At 47.4% G+C, this 20,478-nt stretch overlaps 1 protein-coding gene across 1 annotated transcript in view; it reads left to right on the forward strand.

The window, feature by feature from the left end:
• The window catches only part of flvcr2a (FLVCR choline and putative heme transporter 2a), a 159,542-nt gene that overhangs the window by 118,892 nt on the left and 20,172 nt on the right, over nucleotides 1-20,478 (forward strand). Inside the window, exons 6-7 of the mRNA XM_078234570.1 lie at nucleotides 5,777-5,887; nucleotides 17,674-17,779. Coding sequence (XP_078090696.1) covers nucleotides 5,777-5,887; nucleotides 17,674-17,779 — 217 coding nt within the window. The remainder of the gene's footprint in view (nucleotides 1-5,776; nucleotides 5,888-17,673; nucleotides 17,780-20,478) is intronic.

The following is a 20,478-nucleotide window of genomic DNA, read 5'->3' on the forward strand; positions in this document are numbered from 1 at the left end:
GAGACACGAATGAAGAGGAGGGGAACATGAAGTGAATGAATTTAGGGGCAGAATGAGAACTGGGGCAGGAGAAGAGGCAATGGGAGTAATTGGGGGAATTGGGAATGATTGGGAGGAAGGGGAGGGTAGGAGAGGATAAGGGAGTGGAGGGAGATGGAGTTGGGGAAGGGTGACTTGGAAGGGGGTAGGGAGTGGGAGTGCATGGTAGAGTTTGAAGGAAGGGGTTAATGGGAGGTGTCGAGAGGTTCACTGGAGGATCCATTCTTGGTACACATCCAGTTTTTTTATTTTTAAGCTGATTTGCCTGTGCTGATGTTGTTTTAGATTCCCAGTTCCAACTGCAATGTTGCATTAATTTCCAATTATTGGAATTGGTGAACAATAATTGTGAAAAGGCACTTAAATGTTTTCATAAACTATAAAAAATGTTTTTACATGGAAATCATGCCAACGAGTGCCTCCCATATTCAGCGGTTCTTCTACAAATGCATTCACGTTTCAAAGCACCTGCTTAGAAATGCGAATTAAAGGATTCAGACGAATAGATGTATCAATTTATTTCTACACTTCATGAATTACTTCAGGGCCCATCATAATGTTACTGAACCTCGTTTTATTTTGTTTCTTCTGTAGTATGGGAATATCAGTTTTCACAATGAATCATTATGTGCCCACTATTGGGTTAAATAAAGTCCTTTTACTTTATTTTTTCATAGGATGTAGCTGGCTGGGCCAGCATTTATTGCCCATCCCTAGTTGCCCTTCAGAAGGTGATGGTGAGCTGCTGCCTTGAACCGCTGCAGTCCCTGAGGTGTAGTACACCCAGAGTGCTGTTCGGGAGGGAATTCCAGTGTTTTGACCCAATGAGAGCGAAGGAATGGTGATATATTTCCAAGTCAGGATGGTGAGTGGCAGGCACATGGAATCACCACCATCCAGGTGTTGGTGTTCCCATGTGTCTGCTGCCCTCGTCCTTGCAGATGATAGAGGTTGTGGGTTTGGAAGGTGGTGTCAAAGGAGCCTTGGTGAGTGTGCATCAGTGGTGGAGGGAGTGAATGTTTAAGGCGGTGGATGGGGTGCCAATCAAGTGAGCTGCTACGTCCGAGCTTATGTCAAACCTCTTTGAGAGTTTGAGCTGCACTCATCCAGGCAAGTGAAGAGTACTCAATCACACCCCTGACCTGTATCTTGTAGATGGTGGACAGGCTTTGGAGAGTCAGGAAGTGGGTTACTTGTTGCAGGATATATGTATAGGTAGTCCAGTTCAGTTTCTGGTCAATGGAAACCCCCCCAAAGATGTTGATAGTGGGGGGATTCTTCAGTGGATGTCAACGTGCGATGGTTAAATTCTCTCATGTTGAAGATGGTCATTGCTAGTAGCTGTGTGGCTTGAATGTTATTAGCCACTTGTCACTATTTGATGCAAAACAGTCCACTTGATTGGCACTACATCCACAAACATTCATTTTCTCAACTACCGACGAAGAGTAGCAGCAGTGTGTACAATCTACAAGATACACTGCAGCAACTCACCGAGGCTCCTCCAACTGCACCTTCCAAACCCGCAACTCATAGAACCCAGAAGGACAAGGACAGCAGATACAAGGGAACATCACCACCTGGGAGTTCCCTTCCAAACCTGCCATCCTGACTTGGAAATATATCGCTCTTCTGTCATTGTTCTGACTCTACAGGGAGTCAGAATGCTGTAACTCCCTCCCTAACAGCAATATGGATATACCCACATCTCAGAAACTGCAGTGGTTCAAGGTGGTGGCTCACCACCATCTTCTCAAAGGCAATTAGCGATGGGCAATAAACACTGGCCTATCTAGCAATGTTCACATCCTGGAAACAAGTAAGAAAAATGTCTGCTCTTTGATGATTCTTTGTCTTCAGTTCTGTGATAGGCAAATAAACCTGATTGATTTATTAAACATTTTGTAATGTTGATGGTGTACATGGATCTTTTCACTGTAAAACAGTTACTCTGTACTTCAGTTGAATTGAGATCATCTTACTTTTGATACAATCCTTCTATTAATTTTTTAAGTGTTTTAATTGAAGCCAGTATCCCCCAGATGATGATGAACAAATTAGCAAAAAGGGTTATTGTGTCTAGGAATGTTAAGTAATTGGATTAAATTATAATACTTTGCCATCATCAATCTATGGTTCAACTCCCTAAACCATGAATAAGTAACAGTTCAATTTCTTCAGTACCCATTTATTAAATAAAATATTCAAACAATATTCAAGTTAATAATTCTGAAAACTATTTCTCCTCTCTGAAGGCGCTAAGTTGTGCTGCAGTCCCCCAGGCACCAGCCAGTCACAGGTTCCTTCATCCATTCCTTTATCTGCTGGACTGAGTGTCAGCATCATGTTTAGCAGTGGTTAGGGAAAAGCACATGTCTCTCAGATAATCCATACCCTCTCCTCCACTAATACCTAAATCTGTACCTTTGAGTGGGCATCAATGGATCTTTAGTCCTATCCCTGCACTCCTCCCCCCCCCCCCCCCCCCCCCCCGCAACCCTCCCTCTCCCCCCAACCCCCCAATCTCAGTTGAGATCAGCTAATGCAATCCAAAGTAGGATTGTGTTTGGAGACTTCCTACCTGGGCCACGGTTGAGCCTCGTACACACACATAGAACATAGAACATTACAGCGCAGAACAGGCCCTTCGGCCCACGATGTTGCACCGACCAGTTAAAAAAAAAAACTGTGACCCTCCAACCTAAACCAATTTCTTTTCGTCCATGAACCTATCTACGGATCTCTTAAACGCCCCCAAACTAGGCGCATTTACTACTGATGCTGGCAGGGCATTCCAATCCCTCACCACCCTCTGGGTAAAGAACCTACCCCTGACATCGGTTCTATAACTACCCCCCCTCAATTTAAAGCCATGCCCCCTCGTGCTGGATTTCTCCATCAGAGGAAAAAGGCTATCACTATCCACCCTATCTAAACCTCTAATCATCTTATATGTTTCAATAAGATCCCCTCTTAGCCGCCGCCTTTCCAGCGAAAACAATCCCAAATCCCTCAGCCTCTCCTCATAGGATCTCCCCTCCATACCAGGCAACATCCTGGTAAACCTCCTCTGCACCCTCTCCAAAGCCTCCACATCCTTCCTCTAATGTGGGGACCAGAACTGCACACAGTACTCCAAGTGCGGCCGCACCAGAGTTGTGTACAGTTGCAACATAACGCTACGACTCCTAAATTCAATCCCCCTACCAATAAACGCCAAGACACCATATGCCTTCTTAACAACCTTATCTACTTGATTCCCAACTTTCAGGGATCTATGCACACATACACCTAGATCCCTCTGCTCCTCCACACTATTCAAAGTCCTCCCGTTAGCCCTATACTCAACACATCTGTTATTCCTACCAAAGTGAATTACCTCACACTTCTCCGCATTAAACTCCATCCGCCACCTCTCGGCCCAACTTTGCAACCTGTCTAAGTCTTCCTGCAAACTACGACACCCTTCCTCACTGTCTACCACACCACCGACTTTGGTGTCATCAGCAAATTTGCTAATCCACCCAACTATACCCTCATCCAGATCATTAATAAATATTACAAACAGCAGTGGCCCCAAAACAGATCCCTGAGGTACACCACTTGTAACCGCACTCCATGATGAATATTTACTATCAACCACCACCCTCTGTTTCCTATCCGCTAGCCAATTCCTGATCCAATTTCCTAGATCACCCCCAATCCCATACATCTGCATTTTCTGCAGAAGCCTACCATGGTGAACCTTATCAAACGCCTTACTAAAATCCATATATACCACGTCCACTGCCTTGCCCCCATCCACCTCCTTGGTCACTTTCTCAAAAAACTCAATAAGGTTAGTAAGGCACGACCTACCTGCCACAAAACCATGCTGACTATCACAAGATGAGCTATCAGCACTGTTTCTGAGCTGGACCGTTCTGGTTTTCTCCCAAATTGGTAGAGAATTTACCCAATGAACCTAACTCAAAAGAAGTTTTTACTGTGATTGCTCCTGCTTTAGTTTTATTGCACACCATTTCAGATGTGCTGCTTTTAACATTAATTTATTAGATTCGTTTTGAGACTAATTTGAGTTGATGCTCTACATTACACTAATGTTAACAATTGGAGTTTTAACGTTACGGAGGTTGCAACGCACCATTAAAGATGGTAAATAAAATGAACATTTGCTTCATTGTGTATTATATCTATTGCTCAAATCTTCTTACGTAACAAGATATCTGTTTATATTTCTGAATATTAATGCTTAGTTTTTGAGAGTTTAATGCACCCTCTGTTTAACAGGACTGGCAGCATCGTTGTCCCGTGGCGTCTGTAATCAGTGATGATGCTGCAAACAGGCTGCAACCTGGTTGCTGAGCAACTCAGCAGAACTTGCTGAATCTGGTGGGGGTTGGCAGAACACTGGCTGTAATGGTGTGAGGAGGGGCTGGTGGGCATTGTGGACATTGATGACTGACATTCATTCCCTTGTGCAGGAAGCTGCTGAATAAAGCAGGATATATACCACATGGTCACTCTGCTGTGGGATGACCGCTCAGTATAGACTGATCACTTCTCGCTGTGACAGGAGTTGATCACTTGTTGTGATGAGGAATGACAGCTCGCTAACTCTGCTGGGAACTGCTCAATGACTTTGCCTTCTTAGGCCTCCCTTTCTTTCCCTTTCAACTCCACCTTTTTGCTGAGACCAGTTGGGCAGAGATGCCTCCAGCCTGGCCTTTGCAGTGTTTCTTGTGGTTAATGACTGTGGTAGTAGTCCCACCCCCCTGGGACTTAGTGTACATAGATTATTCTTTTTTGTTAGAACAGTTCCATCCATTTTGTAACTGGGTGCTAGAAGGACCACAGAGCGGCCTGATTTGACTTCCTCGATTTTTCCCTCCTCTCCACTCGGTGCTCTTGCCTTTGGTGGTCCAGCTGAGATCAGGAATTCAACATGTGGAGAATCGCAGAGCACAACCTGTATCCTACTACCCCTTGAAGCAGCCATTGGTACATCGCCAGGCAGCCAAATGTTTCCATGGAACAAAACTGTGCTGATGCTGTTAACAACTTGATCAGGGATTTCCTTCAAAAAGCTGAGTTTGAGATCTCAGCCACCATTTCTGAATGTGCTGCCCCAGATATTAAACACAAGCATCTCCTGTTCTGCTCAACCAGGCAGGAACTGTTGGCTGCATGAAGTCAGAATGGAGAGAAGCAGAGCTTTGTGTGCTAGACCGGCTGTGCAAGATGAATGTGCTTCTTTTAACTGTTGTGTGTGGTGTAGGGTAGTTTGTGTGGCTAATGTCAGCTGAGGATGTCTGCTTTAATGTTCATTCACTTGATGAAAATATTGCTGATGGAATAAAACTGAATGAGGGGAAATTTCCAGGGGTAATTGCCATCACTGATGGATATTGCAGAAGGAGACAAGGAAACTCAACTGCAGTTTATGTTTGAGGTTAATAAAGTTAACTGGTCATTTGATGAAGCAGACCCAGATCACTTCATGCCGAGTGCTCCATGCTCTGTATCTCCTGCCTCAAATAAGTTTTACAGGAGACCTACAGATGAAGATAAACCTACAAAAATCTAGTGAGAATGGGTGAGCATGTATCCATCAGTGAAGTCTGCTACCTGTGGAAAATGATAGAAGTTCATTGATATTAACACACTGTTGTTAAATATGGTTAGCCAGTGCAACAGCAATGCTCTTAAACTGCTTCTCTTTTCCTTCTTCTCTTAGACAGACCACATTGGTCGTTTATTTCTTGGCCTTCACAGGAATGGTGGCCTTTACATTCACACTTAACCTGGGTCACCTATGGGTTGTCTTTCTGACTGCTGGGATGTTAGGGTAAGTAGCAGCATTGTCTTTATTCTGCTGGATTATAGATTCATGGAACATATTTGAGGTGTTTGAAAATGGTTAAGACAAGTTAAGAAGGTGAGAGCCTTGATTTTATTATTGGAGAAATAGAGTACAAAATCAGGAAAATTTTTAAAATCAATATAAATGTCTGTTTGATCCCCAGCTGGAGTTTTGCATTCAATTCTGGGTTCCACACTTTAGAAAGATTGTTGTAGCCTTGGAGAGAGTGCAGAGGAGACATCACAGAATGATACCATGAAGAGATTAGAGAAGCCAGGTTTGTTTACTTTAGAGTAGAGAAGGTTAATGCAAGATTTTTTTCAAAATCATGAATGGTTATGATAGGATAAATAAGAGAAAACTGTTTCCAGAAGGACACCGATTTAAAGTACTTAATCAGAGAAACCATACAGTGGAGAAGAGGCTATTTGGCCCATTAAGTCAGCACTGACTCTCTGTTTCTTACCCAGGCCTTCTGCCCCAACCTATCCCTGTAACCCCACACATTTCCCATGGCTAATCCATCTAACCTACACATCTTGAGACACTAAGGGGCAATTTAACATGGCCAATCTACCTGACCCGCACATCTTTGGACTGTTGGAGGAAACCGGAGCACCAGAGGAAACCCACACAAACAGCAGAAAGTGCAAACCCCCATACAGACAGCCATCCAAGGCTGGAATTGAACCCGGGATCCTGGTGCTGAGAGACAGCAGTGCTAACCACTGTGCCACCGTTGGTGGTAAGCTCCACCAAGGTGGTGGGGGGGTTGGAGTTTCTTTTTCCTGCTAAATCCATCAGAAGAGTCCATGGAATCTTGATGTGAACAAAAATGAACCAGACCTCAGCTGGAATAACATTGGAGCAGCAGTCTTTGTTGTTTTTCATTTTTCTCTCCAATTGGTGATGGTTCATACATGGATTCTACCATAGGGTACCAGATGATAGATAGAACACGGAACATAGAACAGTACAGCACAGAACAGGCCCTTCAGCCCACGATGTTGTGCCGAGCTTTGTCTGAAACCCAGATCAAGCTATTTCCTCCCTATCATCCCGAAGTACTCCATGTGCCTATCCAATAGCTTCTTAAATGTTCCTAAAGTTTCTGACTCCACTATCACTGCAGGCAGTCCATTCCACACCCCAACCACTCTCTGAGTAAAAAACCTACCTCGGACATCCTTCCTATATCTCCCACCATGAACCCTATAGTTATGCCCCTTGTAATAGCTCCATTCACCCGAGGAAATAGTCTTTGAACGTTCACTCTATCTATCCCCCTCATCATCTTATAAACCTCTATCAAGTCTCCTCTCAACCTCCTCCGCTCCAAAGAGAAAAGCCCAAGTTCCCTCACCCTTTCCTCATAAGACCTACCGTCCAAACCAGGCAGCATCCTGGTAAATCTCCTTTGCACTCTTTCCAGTGTCTCCACACTCTTCTTATAGTGAGGTGACCAGATGCTTTTGGGATGGCAATGAGGACTTCATCAAGGTCAGAATAGAACTTTCCCTTCACATCTTCATTGGAGTAAAGGGTTGGGGCATACGCGCTGATGATGGAGCCACTTTGATTACAGCTGAGCTCTAGGTTAAGGGTCATGAGTCTTTCATTTATGGAATTGAGGAGTTCTGGCAGCGCATCCAAGATCCTATTCCAGATTTCAAATCAACTCCATGGACACAAAGGTCACTGTTAGCCTCTCCTTTCTGGTAGAAGGTTATCCCATACTTGTTCCTTCAGCTGCACTCCTGAGGAAGGTGTGTCCCACTGAGGGTGATGATGTTAATTTAGAGTTTTGTTGGATCATGAGATGATTACAGATCTTCTTTCTAAATGGTCACTCAAGATTATCTTTCAGTGATCTAATGTACATGCAAATCACCCTTAACAAAGTGTTTTTGCCTCTTCAATGTGTCATCTCTAACATTCTGCTCTGAGTCAAAATGTTTGTTGGTTCAAGGCCTATTCCAGGACTTAAACACAAAATAGGTAAACACAGTGTCCAACTGAGTGAGGGTTTTGGTGTCAGGGGGGCAGTACATAAGGAGAGTATCAGTGTTGGAGGGCCGTACTGAGGAAGGGAAATAGTGTCAGGGGCAGTACTGAGGGAAGGTTTCGGTGTCACGGGGGCAGTACAGAGGGAGGGTTTCAGTTCAGAGGGGCAGTACAGAGGAAGCGTTTCGGTGTCACGGGGGCAGTACGGAGGGAGGGTTTCCGTGTTGGAGGGGCAGTACAGAGGGAGGGTTTCCGTGTTGGAGGGGCAGTACAGAGGGAGGGTTTCCGTGTTGGAGGGGCAGTACTGAGGGAGGGTTTCAGTGTCAGAGGGGCAGTACTGAGGGAGGGTATCATATCAGAGGGGCAGTACTGAGGAAGGATATCAGTGTCAGAGGGCAGTACGGAGGGAGGGTTTCAGTGTCAGACGAGTAGTACGGAGGGAGGGTATCAGTGTCAGAGGGGCAGTACGGAGGGAGGGTTTCAGTGTCAGACGAGTAGTACGGAGGGAGGGTATCAGTGTCAGAGGGGCAGTACGGAGGGAGGGTTTCAGTGTCAGAGGAGCGCAGAAAATGGGAGTGGAATATTCCCCCACAAACTGAAATCTCATCATGAAAGTTTGAGAGTTAAATTTAATTTAGTTTCTAAAAATTTGGAAATAAAAATCTAGCTTTAATAAAAGTGATAATGAAACTGTCAGATTGTTGTAGAAATAAAAACAAATGGTTAGTGTGGTAAACCACTGTTAGCTTATTGCCTGTGTGTGTGACATGCCTGGACACGTCCCTGCCGGGGACTCCTCCCACCCCCCCCCCCCCCCCCCCCCCCCGTGGTCCAGGTATAAAGGCGACTGCTCCCCACTCCTCTGCCTCAGTCTGGACCAGTTCATCGGCATGGGTGTGCTCCAAGTCTTTTGCTAATAGAAGCCTATTTGTTCTTGCATACAAACTAGTCTTTGCTTGATTGATAGTGCATCAATTTTATTAGCAAAAGTTTTGGGATGGAGCAGATACTGAAACCCGACAAACTTGAATTGGACCCTCCAGCTGTAGGAGCCTCTAACAGCTTCAATCACTGGCTGCGCTGTTTTAAAACTTTCCTCACCTCCTCCTTCGTCGTCCGGACCGAAACCGACAAGCTACACATGATCCACGCCCGGGTAAGCGATCAAATATTCTCGATGATTAGAGACGCTGAAACTTACAAGGATGCGATCGAACTTTTAAAAGGCCAGTACAACAAACAGTCTAATGAAATCTACGCCAGACATCTTCTGGCTACTCACAGACAACAGCCAGGAGAATCGGGTGATGACTTTCTGCGTGCATTGCGAGCACTTGGCAGGGCCTGCAGATGCAAGACCGTAACAGCCGCCCAAAACACTGAGGACTTAATCAGAGATGCCTATGTCACAGGTATCAGGTCAAACTATATAGAACATAGAACAGTACAGCATAGAACAGGCCCTTCGGCCCACGATGTTGTGCCGAGCTTTATCTGAAACCAAGATCAAGCTATCCCACTCCCTATCATCGTGGTGTGCTCCATGTGCCTATCCAATAATCGCTTAAATGTTCCTAAAGTGTCTGACTCCACTATCACTGCAGGCAGTCCATTCCACACCCCAACCACTCTCTGTGTAAAGAACCTACCTCTGATATCCTTCCTGTATCTCCCACCACGAACCCTATAGTTATGCCCCCTTGTAATAGCTCCATCCACCCGAGGAAATAGTCTTTGAACGTTCACTCTATCTATCCCCTTCATCATTTTATAAACCTCTATTAAGTCTCCCCTCAGCCTCCTCTGCTCCAGAGAGAACAGCCCTAGCTCCCTCAACCTTTCCTCATAAGACCTACCCTCCAAACCAGGCAGCATCCTGGTAAATCTCCTCTGCACTCTTTCCAGCGCTTCCACGTCCTTCTTATAGTGAGGTGACCAGAACTGCACACAATATTCCAAATGTGGTCTTACCAAGGTCCTGTACAGTTGCAGCATAACCCCACGGCTCTTAAACTCCAACCCCCTGTTAATAAAAGCTAACACACTATAGGCCTTCTTCACAGCTCTATCCACTTGAGTGGCAACCTTTAGAGATCTGTGGATATGGACCCCAAGATCTCTCTGTTCCTCCACAGTCTTCAGAACCCTACCTTTGACCCTGTAATCCACATTTAAATTAGTCCTACCAAAATGAATCACCTCACATTTATCAGGGTTAAACTCCATTTGCCATTTTTCAGCCCAGCTTTGCATCCTATCTATGCCTACAACAGCCCTCCACCTCATCCACTACTCCACCAATCTTGGTGTCATCAGCAAATTTACTGATCCACCCTTCAGCCCCCTCCTCTAAGTCATTAATAAAAATCACAAAGAGCAGAGGACCAAGCACTGATCCCTGCGGCACTCCGCTAGCAACCTGCCTCCAATCCGAAAATTTTCCATCCACCACCATCCTCTGTCTTCGATCAGACAGCCAGTTACCTATCCAATCGGCCAACTTTCCCTCTATCCCACACCTCCTCACTTTCATCATAAGCCGACCATGGGGGACCTTATCAAACGCCTGACTAAAATATCCGACAACGACTGCTGGAACAGGGTGGGCTGGACCTACAAAAGACTGTGGTGCTTGCCGACTCGTTAGAGGTGGCCTTCCGTAATCTCGAGGCCTACACCCCTGACCACGGGGGCGCATCGTGGACACCGCGGCTGCCACCACCTCTGTACTCGGGAGGGCCACAGGCCTACGCCATACCACGGCCCACCAATGACCAGACCGCTGCGGCAGTCTTCGGAAGCCCGAAGTGCTACTTCTGCGGCCTGGGGAAGCACCCCCGACAACGCTGCCCGGCGAAGGATGCGATCTGCTCCGGGTGTGGAAAAAAGGGCCATTACGTGAAGGTATGCAGGGCGAAATCGACCTCCAAGCCCAGTAGTGCCGCGTGTGACCCGCGGGGGCCGCCATCTTGGGCGCCGGTAGCCGCGTGCGGGCCACCATCTTGGACGCCATGAGCCGTGCGGGCCGCCATCTTGGATGCCATCAGCCGCGTGTGAGCTGTGCGGGCCGCCATCTTGGACGCCGTCAGCCACGTGCGACTACTTGCAAAATCCAACGGTGGCTTCGATTACGCTGGACCAATCCAGGCCTCACCAACTCGCCAGGTCCATGATGGACATGGAGGTAAACGGTCGCATTACAAACTGTTTATTTGACTGTGGGAGAATGGAGAGCTTTATTCACCCGAACACAGTGAGTCGCTACGCCCTTTCAGTACTGCCAGTGAAGCAAACGATCTCCATGGCTTCAAAGTCCCACTCGGTGGATGTCCTCGGGTACTGCGTGGCGACCCTGACTGTACGGGGCACAGTGTACAAAAATTTCAGGCTCCTCGTGCTGCCAGAACTCTGTGCTGCCGTACTCCTGGAGCTAGATTTCCTGAGTCACCTTCCGAGCGTCACCATGGAGTATAATGGGCCTTTTCCCCCGCTCTCCGTTTGCAATCAGCAGTTCTTAGATCGCCCACCGCGCACCACCTGCAGCCTCTCGACCCTTAAAGTGCCCCCCCCCCCCCCCCTTCACTGTTTGAAAATCTCACCCCCGATTGCAAGCCCATCGCCACCAAGAGCAGACGGTACAGTGCTGGAGACAGAGCTTTTATCAGGTCCGAAATACAACGGCTCCTAGGGGAGGGAATCATTGAGGCCAGTACCAGCCCCTGGAGAGCCCAAGTAGTAGTTGTTAAAACTGGGGAGAAACATCGCATGGTCATTGACTACAGTCAGACCATTAACCGATACATGCAGCTGGACGCGTACCCCCTCCCCCGCATATCTGACATGGTTAATCAGATTGCGCAATATCGGGTGTTCTCCACCATTGACTTAAAATCTGCATACCACCAGCTCCCTATCCACCCGGAGGACCGCCAATATACTGCCTTCGAGGCGGATGGCCGCCTCTATCACTTCCTTAGAGTCCCCTTCGGCATCACCAATGGGGTCTCGGTTTTCCAGCGTGAGATGGACTGAATGATAGACCAGAACGGGCTGCGGGCCACCTTCCCATACCTGGATAACGTCACCATCTGCGGCCATGATCAGCAGGACCACGACACCAACCTCCACAAATTCCTCCACACCGCTACATTCCTAAATCTGACCTATAAGAAGAAGTGCGTATTCCGCACACACCGCCTCGCCATCCTTGGTTGTGTTGTGGAAAACGGGGTCATCGGTCCCGATCCCGACCGCATGCGTCCCCTCCTGGAACTCCCCCTCCCCACCAGCCTCAAAACACTGAGGAGATGCCTGGGCCTCTTCTCGTATTACGCCCAGTGGGTCCCCAATTATGCGGATAAAGCCCGTCCGCTCATCAAATCCACCTCTTTTCCCCTGATGGCAGATGCCCGCCTGACCTTCGACCGCATCAAAGCAGACATCGCGAAGGCCATGATGCATGCTGTAGACGAATCCATCCCGTTCCAGGTGGAGAGCAATGCGTCTGACTTCGTCCTAGCCGCCACCCTTAACCAGGCAGGCAGACCCGTGGCCTTCTTCTCACGAACCCCCCAAGGCCCTGAAATTCGACACTCCTCTGTCGGAAAGGAGGCCCAAGCCATAGTGGAAGCTGTACGGCACTGGCGCCACGACTTAGCTGGTAAATGATTCACCCTACTCACGGACCAACGGTCAGTTGCATTCATGTTTAATAACACGCAGCGGGGCAAGATCAAAAACGATAAAATATTGAGGTGGAGAATCGAGCTCTCCACCTACAATTACGACATCTTATACCGGCCCGGGAAGCTCAATGAGCCCCCAGACACCCTGTCCCGGGGAATATGTGCCAGCACACAAATAGACCAATTGCAGACTCTCCACAACGACCTCACCAGGTTTTTTCACTTCATTAAAGCCCGTAACCTGCCCTACGCCATTGAGGAAGTCAGGTCTACAACCAGGCACTGCCAGGTCTGCGCAGAGTGCAAGCCGCACTTCTATCAGCCAGACAGAGCACACCTCATAAAAGCCACCCGCCCTCGAACGCCTAAGCGTCGAGTTCAAAGGCCCCCTCCCCTCTTCTGACCGCAACATATACTTCCTCAACATGAAGGAATAGGGCCTATAAAAGGTGAAGGCGGGAAAATCAGTACGGAACCAGTAGAAATGGCAGAGGTGCTTAATGAGTATTTTGCCTCGGTTTTCACAGAGGAGAAGGACATGGGTGGATGTACTGTGGGCTTGCGGTGGACTGAAAAGATTGAGTATGTGGACTTTAACAAAGAGGTTGTGCTGGAATCTTTCAATGGCATCAAGATAGATAAGTCGCCGGGTCCGGATGGGATGTACCCCAGGTTACTGTGGGAGACGAGGGAAGAGATTGCAGAGCCTCTGGCGATGATTTTTGCGTCGTCGATGGAGACGGGAGAGGTGCCGGAGGATTGCGGATGTGGTTCCTATTTTCAAGAAGGGGAATAGGGATAGCCCAGGAAATTACCGACCGGTGAGTCTAACCTCAGTGGTTGGTAAGCTGATGGAGATGATCCTGAGGGACAAGATTTATGAGCATTTAGAGAGGTTTAGTATGCTCAAGAATACTCAGCATGGCTTTGTCAAAGGCAGATCGTGCCTTACGAGCCTGGTGGAGTTCTTCGAAAATGTGACTAAATGTGGTTTATATGGATTTTAACATGGCATTCGATAAGGTCCCCCATGCAAGGCTTCTAGAAAAAGTGAGAGGGCATGGGATCCAAGGGACTGCTGCCCTGTGGATCCAGAACTGGCTTGCCCAAAGGAGGCAGAGAGTGGGTATAGATGGGTCGTTTTCTAAATGGAGGTCGGTCACCAGTGGTGTGCCCCAGGGATCTGTTCTGGGATCCTTGCTGTTTGTCATTTTTATAAATGACCTGGATGAGGAAGTGGAGGGATGGGTTGGTAAGTTTGCCGACGACACGAAGGTTGGTGGGGTTGTGGATAGTCTGGAGGGATGTCAGAAGTTACAGAGGGACATAGATAGGATGCAAGACTGGGCGGAGAAGTGGCAGATGGACTTCAACCCAGAGAAATGCGTAGTGGTCCATTTTGGCAGGTCAAATGGGATGAAGGAGTACAATATAAAGGGAAAGACTCTTAGTACTGTAGAGGATCAGAAGGACCTTGGGGTCCGGGTCCATAGGACTCTAAAATCGGCCCCGCAGGTGGAGGAGGTGGTTAAGAAGGCGTGTGGTGTGCTGGCCTTTATCAATCGAGGGATTGAGATTAGGAGTCCGGGGATAATGATGCAGCTATATAAGACTCTTGTCAGACCCCACTTGGAGTACTGTGCTCAGTTCTGGTCGCCTCATTACAGGAAGGATGTGGAAAAGATTGAAAGGGTGCAGAGGCGATTTACAAGGATGTTGCCTGGATTGAGTGGCATGCCTCATGAGGATAGGCTGAGGGAGCTCGATCTTTTCTCCTTGGAGAGACGTAGGATGAGAGGAGACCTAATAGAGGTGTATAAGATGTTGAGAGGCCTAAAAGGTAGGGATATGTTCGGCACAACTTGTGGGGCCGAAGGGCCTGTTTTGTGCTGTAGTTTTCTATGTTTCTATGTCATTGACGAATATTCACGTTTCCCCTTCGCTATTCCCTGCCCGGATATGACCTCGGCCACGGTCGTCAGGGCCCTGCACAGCCTCTTCACCCTGTTCGGTTTCCCTAGCTATATCCATAGCGACTGGGGATCCTCCTTTATGAGTGATGAGCTGCGACAGTACCTACTCTCCAAAGGCATAGCCTCGAGTAGGACCACCAGCCTCAGCCCCGGGGGAACATAGAACAGTACAGCACAGAACAGGCCCTTCGGCCCACGATGTTGTGCCGAGCTTTATCTGAAACCAGGATCAAGCTATCCCACTCCCTATCATCCTGGTGTGCTCCATGTGCCTATCCAATAACCTCTTAAATGTTCCTAAAGTGTCTGACTCCACTATCACTGCAGGCAGTCCATTCCACACCCCAACCACTCTCTGCGTAAAGAACCTACCTCTGATATCCTTCCTATATCTCCCACCACGAACCCTATAGTTATGCACCCTTGTAATAGCTCCATCCACCCGAGGAAATAGTCTTTGAACGTTCACTCTATCTATCCCTTTCATCATTTTATAAACCTCTATTAAGTCTCCCCTCAGCCTCCTCCGCTCCAGAGAGAACAGCCCTAGCTCCCTCAACCTTTCCTCATAAGACCTACCCTCCAAACCAGGCAGCATCCTGGTAAATCCCCTCTGTACTCTTTCCAGCGCTTCCACATCCTTCTTATAGTGAGGTGACCAGAACTGCACACAATATTCCAAATGTGGTCTCACCAAGGTCCTGTACAGTTGCAGCATAACCCCACGGCTCTTAAACTCCAACCCCCTGTTAATAAAAGCTAACACACTATAGGCCTTCTTCACAGCTCTATCCACTTGAGTGGCAACCTTTAGAGATCTGTGGATATGGACCCCAAGATCTCTCTGTTCCTCCACAGTCTTCAGAACCCTACCTTTGACCCTGTAATCCACATTTAAATTAGTCCTACCAAAATGTATCACCTCACATTTATCAGGGTTAAACTCCATTTGCCATTTTTCAGCCCAGCTTTGCATCCTATCTATGTCTCTTTGCAGCCTACAACAGCCCTCCACCTCATCCACTACTCCACCAATCTTGGTGTCATCAGCAAATTTACTGATCCACCCTTCAGCCACCTCCTCTAAGTCATTAATAAAAATCACAAAGAGCAGAGGACCAAGCACTGATCCCTGTGGCACTCCGCTAGCAACCTGCCTCCAATCCGAAAATTTTCCATCCACCACCACCCTCTGTCTTCGATCAGACAGCCAGTTACCTATCCAATCGGCCAACTTTCCCTCTATCCCACACCTCCTCACTTTCATCATAAGCCGACCATGGGGGACCTTATCAAACGCCTTACTAAAATCCATGTATATGACATCAACTGCCCTACCTTCATCAACACACTTAGTTACCTCCTCAAAAAATTCTATCAAATTTGTGAGGCACGACTTGCCCTTCACGAATCCGTGCTGACTATCCCGGATTAATCCGCATCTTTCTAAATGGTCGTAAATCCCATCCCTAAGGACCTTTTCCATCAATTTACCAACCACCGAAGTAAGACTAACCGGTCTATAATTACCAGGGTCATTTCTATTCCCTTTCTTAAACAGAGGAACAACATTCGCCATTCTCCAGTCCTCTGGCACCATACCCGTGGACAGCGAGGACCCAAAGATCAAAGCCAAAGGCTCTGCAATCTCATCCCTTGCCTCCCAAAGAATCCTAGGATATATTTCATCAGGCCCTGGGGACTTATCGACCTTCAGTTTATTTAAAACTGCCAGGACATCCTCCCTCCGAACATCTATTTCCTCCAGCCTATTAGCCTGTAACACCTTCTCTTCCTCAAAAACATGGCCCCTCTCCTTGGTGAACACTGAAGAAAAGTATTCATTCATCACCTCGCCTATCTCTACTGACTCCATACTCAAGGTAGAGAGGGAGAACGCGACAGTCTGGAAGGCCGTTTTACTAGCTCTGAGATCTAAAGGTCTTCCAGTCACCCACTGGCAAGAGGTCCTCCCTGATGCACTACACTCGATTAGATCACTCCTTTGCACAGCTATCAATGCTACCCCTCATGAAAGAATGTTTGTTTTCCCCAGGAAGTCCTCCTCAGGGACCTCACTACCGTTGTGGCTGACGTCCCCAGGCCCTGTCCTGCTCCGGAAGCACGTGAGGACCCATAAGTCGGACCCCCTGGTCGAAAGGGTCCAACTCCTCCACGCCAACCCCCAATACGCCTACGTGGCGTACCCCGACAGGCGGGAGGACACGGTCTCTATTCGAGACCTGGCACCCGCAGGTGCCCCAGGGACCACTACAACCCACAACCCCACACCCCCAACCCCCAACGTTGTCCATGCAGCACCAGGGCCACAGCACGCTCCCCTAGCCCCCGTATACAGCACGCCTGAGCCCCAGGAGCCGCCACCTCACACCCGACAATCTGAAGGGACTACAGACGACTTGAGCGACTACAACCTGGCGCCTGATCTAACACTGCGGCCACCTGAACCGACACCACAACCGGCACTACGGTGATCACAGCGGCAGATCAAGCCCCCAGAGAGACTAAATTTGTAATTCTGTAAATATCGTTCCACCCACCTCACCCCCGCCGGACTCTTTTTTAAAAACAGGGGGTGAATGTGGTAAACCACTGTTAGCTTATTGCCTGTGTGTGTATGACATGCCTGGACATGTCCCTGCCGGCCCTGCCCGGGACTCCTCCCCCCCCGGTCCAGGTATAAAGGCGACTGCTCCACACCCCCTTGCCTCAGTCTGGACCAGTTCATCGGCATGGGTGTGCTCCAAGTCTTTTGCTAATAAAAGCCTATTTGTTCTTGCATACAAACTAGTCTTTGCTTGATTGATGGTGCATCAGTTTGTTAATGTGCCCGCTGTCTTTACCCCCACATAATTGCATCTCTAGTGGTCTCGCGAGTGGCTTTAAACTGTTTGATGCAGCAGTTCAAAAAGGCAACTCAATTACACCTTCTGAAAGTAAAAATGGATTGGTAGTAAACACCAGCCTTTCCAGTGATGCTGACATTCCAGGCATGTTTTTGTTCACCAAGTTCATTGTGTGATAGTTGTTTGCTAAGTTTACTGTTGTTTCTCATGTTATCACCTCTCCCTTCCTGTTTCATTTTTAGTTTCTTTATGACGGGTTACCTGCCACTTGGTTTTGAGTTTGGTGCTGAACTTACATACCCTGAGTCTGAGGGAACATCTTCAGGTCTGCTTAATGAATCTGCACAGGTAAATAAACACTTGCACATCCATTCTGCTAATATCCAGATGGTGGTGCACATTGGGAAAAGAAGAAGGCCACTTGGCTCCTCAAACCTGTTCCACCATTCAATAAGATCATGGCTGATTTGATTGTAACCTTAACCCCACATTCCCGCTGACCGCCAATAACCTTGCACCCCCTTGTTAATCATGAATCTATCTCGCTCTGTCTTAAAAATATTCCAAGATTCTGTTTCCACTGCTTCTCCGCTCACCTGATGAAGGAGCAGCGCTCCGAAAGCTCATGATTCCAAATAAACCTGGTGTTGTGAGACTTCTTACTGTGCCCACCCCAGTCCAACGCCGGCATCTCTACATCATGACTGCCTTTTGAAGAAGAGAGTTCCAGAGACTCACCACCCACCCCACCCCCCCCCCCCCCCCGGAGAGAAAATATTTTGCCTCATCTCAGTCTTAAATGGGCGACCCCTCATTTTTGAACAGTGACCCCTAGTTCTAGATTCTCCCACAAGAGGAAACATCCTCTCCACATCCATCCTGTCAAGACCATTCAGGATCTGATATATTTCAATCAAGTCACCTTAGTCTCCTAAACTCCAGCAGATACAAGCCTGTCCTGTCTAGCCTTTCCTCATAAGACAGCCCGTCCATTCCTGATATTAGTTTAGTAAATCTTCTCTGTAATGCTTCTAACGCATTTACATCTTTTCTTAAATACGAAGACCAGTACGGTACACAATACTAATTTCCTGAGCAAATGAAGCATAACCTCCTATTTTTGTAATCAATTCCCATCACAATAAATGATAACATCCTATTAACTTTCCTAATTACTTGCTGTACCTGTATACTGGCCTTTTGTGATTCATGCACTCGGACACCCAGATACCTCTGCACATAGAGCTCTGCAATCTCACCAGTAATATACTGGTGGCATGGTAGCACAGTGGTTAGCACTGCTGCTTCACAGCGCCAGGGACCTGGGTTCGATTCCCGGCTTTGGTCACTGTCTGTGTGGAGTCTGCATGTAATCATGGGGGACTTCAACATGCACATTGACTGGCAGACTCAAGTCGGTAAGGGTGGAATGGAGGAAGAGTTCTTAGAATGCTGTCGGGATAGTTTCCTTGAACAGCATGTTACGGAACCGACGAGGGAACGAGCTATTTTGGATCTGGTATTGTGTAACGAGGTAGGTAGAATTAAGGATCTTATTGTGAAGGACCCTCTTGGATCTAGTGACCACAATATGGTCGAATTTCTGATTCAGATGGAAGAGGAGAAAGTTTGGTCTCAAACCAGTGTCCTCTGTTTGAACAGAGGGAAATATGATAGGATGAGGGATGAATTGGCTAAGGTAGACTGGGAGAGCAGGCTGGCAGGTAGGATAGCTGAGGAACAGTGGAGGATTTTTAAGGAGATCCTTTTCAGTTCTCAGCAAAAATATATTCCAGCAAAAAACAAGGATTGTAAGAAAAGGGAGAACCAGCCATGGATAACGAAGGAAATAAAGGAGAGTATTAAAATAAAAACAGCTGCGTACAGAGTGGCCAAAAATAGTGGAGAAACAAGTGATTGGGAAAAATTTAAGAAACAACAAAGAGAGACTAAGAAAGCGATAAAGAAAGGAAGGATAGACTATGAAGCTAGGCTAGCAATTAATATAAAAGATGATAGTAAAAGTTTTTATAAATATATAAAAAGGAATAGAGTGGCTAGAGTGAATGTTGGACCCTTGGAGGACGAGAGGGGGGAGTTAATAGTGGGAAATGAGGATATGGCTGAGTCTTTAAATAAGTTTTTTGTGTCGGTCTTCACGGTGGAGGACACAAATAGTTTGCCAAATATTAACGATAGAGGGTTGGCAGCAGGAGAAATACTTAATACGATTAATGTTACCAGAGAGGCAGTGCTGGGTAGACTAATGGGACTGAAGGTGGACAAGTCCCCGGGTCCGGATGGAATGCATCCCAGGGTATTGAAAGAAATGTCAGAGGTAATAGTGGATGCGTTAGTGATTATTTATCAAAACTCGTTGCATTCTGGGGTAGTGCCGGTTGATTGGAAAACGGCTAATGTTACGCCGCTGTTTAAAAAAGGAAGGAGACAAAAGGCGGGGAACTATAGGCCGGTCAGCTTAACGTCTGTAGTAGGGAAAATGCTGGAATCCATTATTAAGGAGGAGATAGCAGGGCATCTGGATAGAAATGGTTCGATCAATCAGACGCAGCATGGATTCATGAGGGGAAAGTCGTGCTTGACAAACATGTTGGATTTTTATGAAGATGTGACTAGGGCGGTTGATGGAGGAGAACCGGTGGATGCGGTGTTTTTGGATTTCCAAAAGGCGTTTGATAAGGTGCCCCATAAAAGGCTGCTGAAGAAGATTAGGGCACACGGAGTTGGGGGTAGTGTGTTAAAGTGGATTGGGGACTGGCTATCCGACAGGAAGCAAAGAGTCGGAATAAATGGGTGTTTTTCCGGTTGGAGGAAGGTAACTAGTGGCGTGCCGCAGGGATCGGTACTCGGGCCGCAACTGTTTACCATTTATATAGATGATCTGGAGGAGGGGACGGAGTGTAGGGTAACGAAGTTTGCAGACGACACAAAGATAAGTGGAAAAGTGAATCGTGTGGAGGACGGAGAAGATCTGCAGAGAGATTTGGACAGGCTGAGTGAGTGGGCGAGGATATGGCAAATGGAGT

This window comes from Mustelus asterias, chromosome 18 (assembly GCF_964213995.1).
Source record: "Mustelus asterias chromosome 18, sMusAst1.hap1.1, whole genome shotgun sequence".
Taxonomy (NCBI): domain Eukaryota; kingdom Metazoa; phylum Chordata; class Chondrichthyes; order Carcharhiniformes; family Triakidae; genus Mustelus; species Mustelus asterias.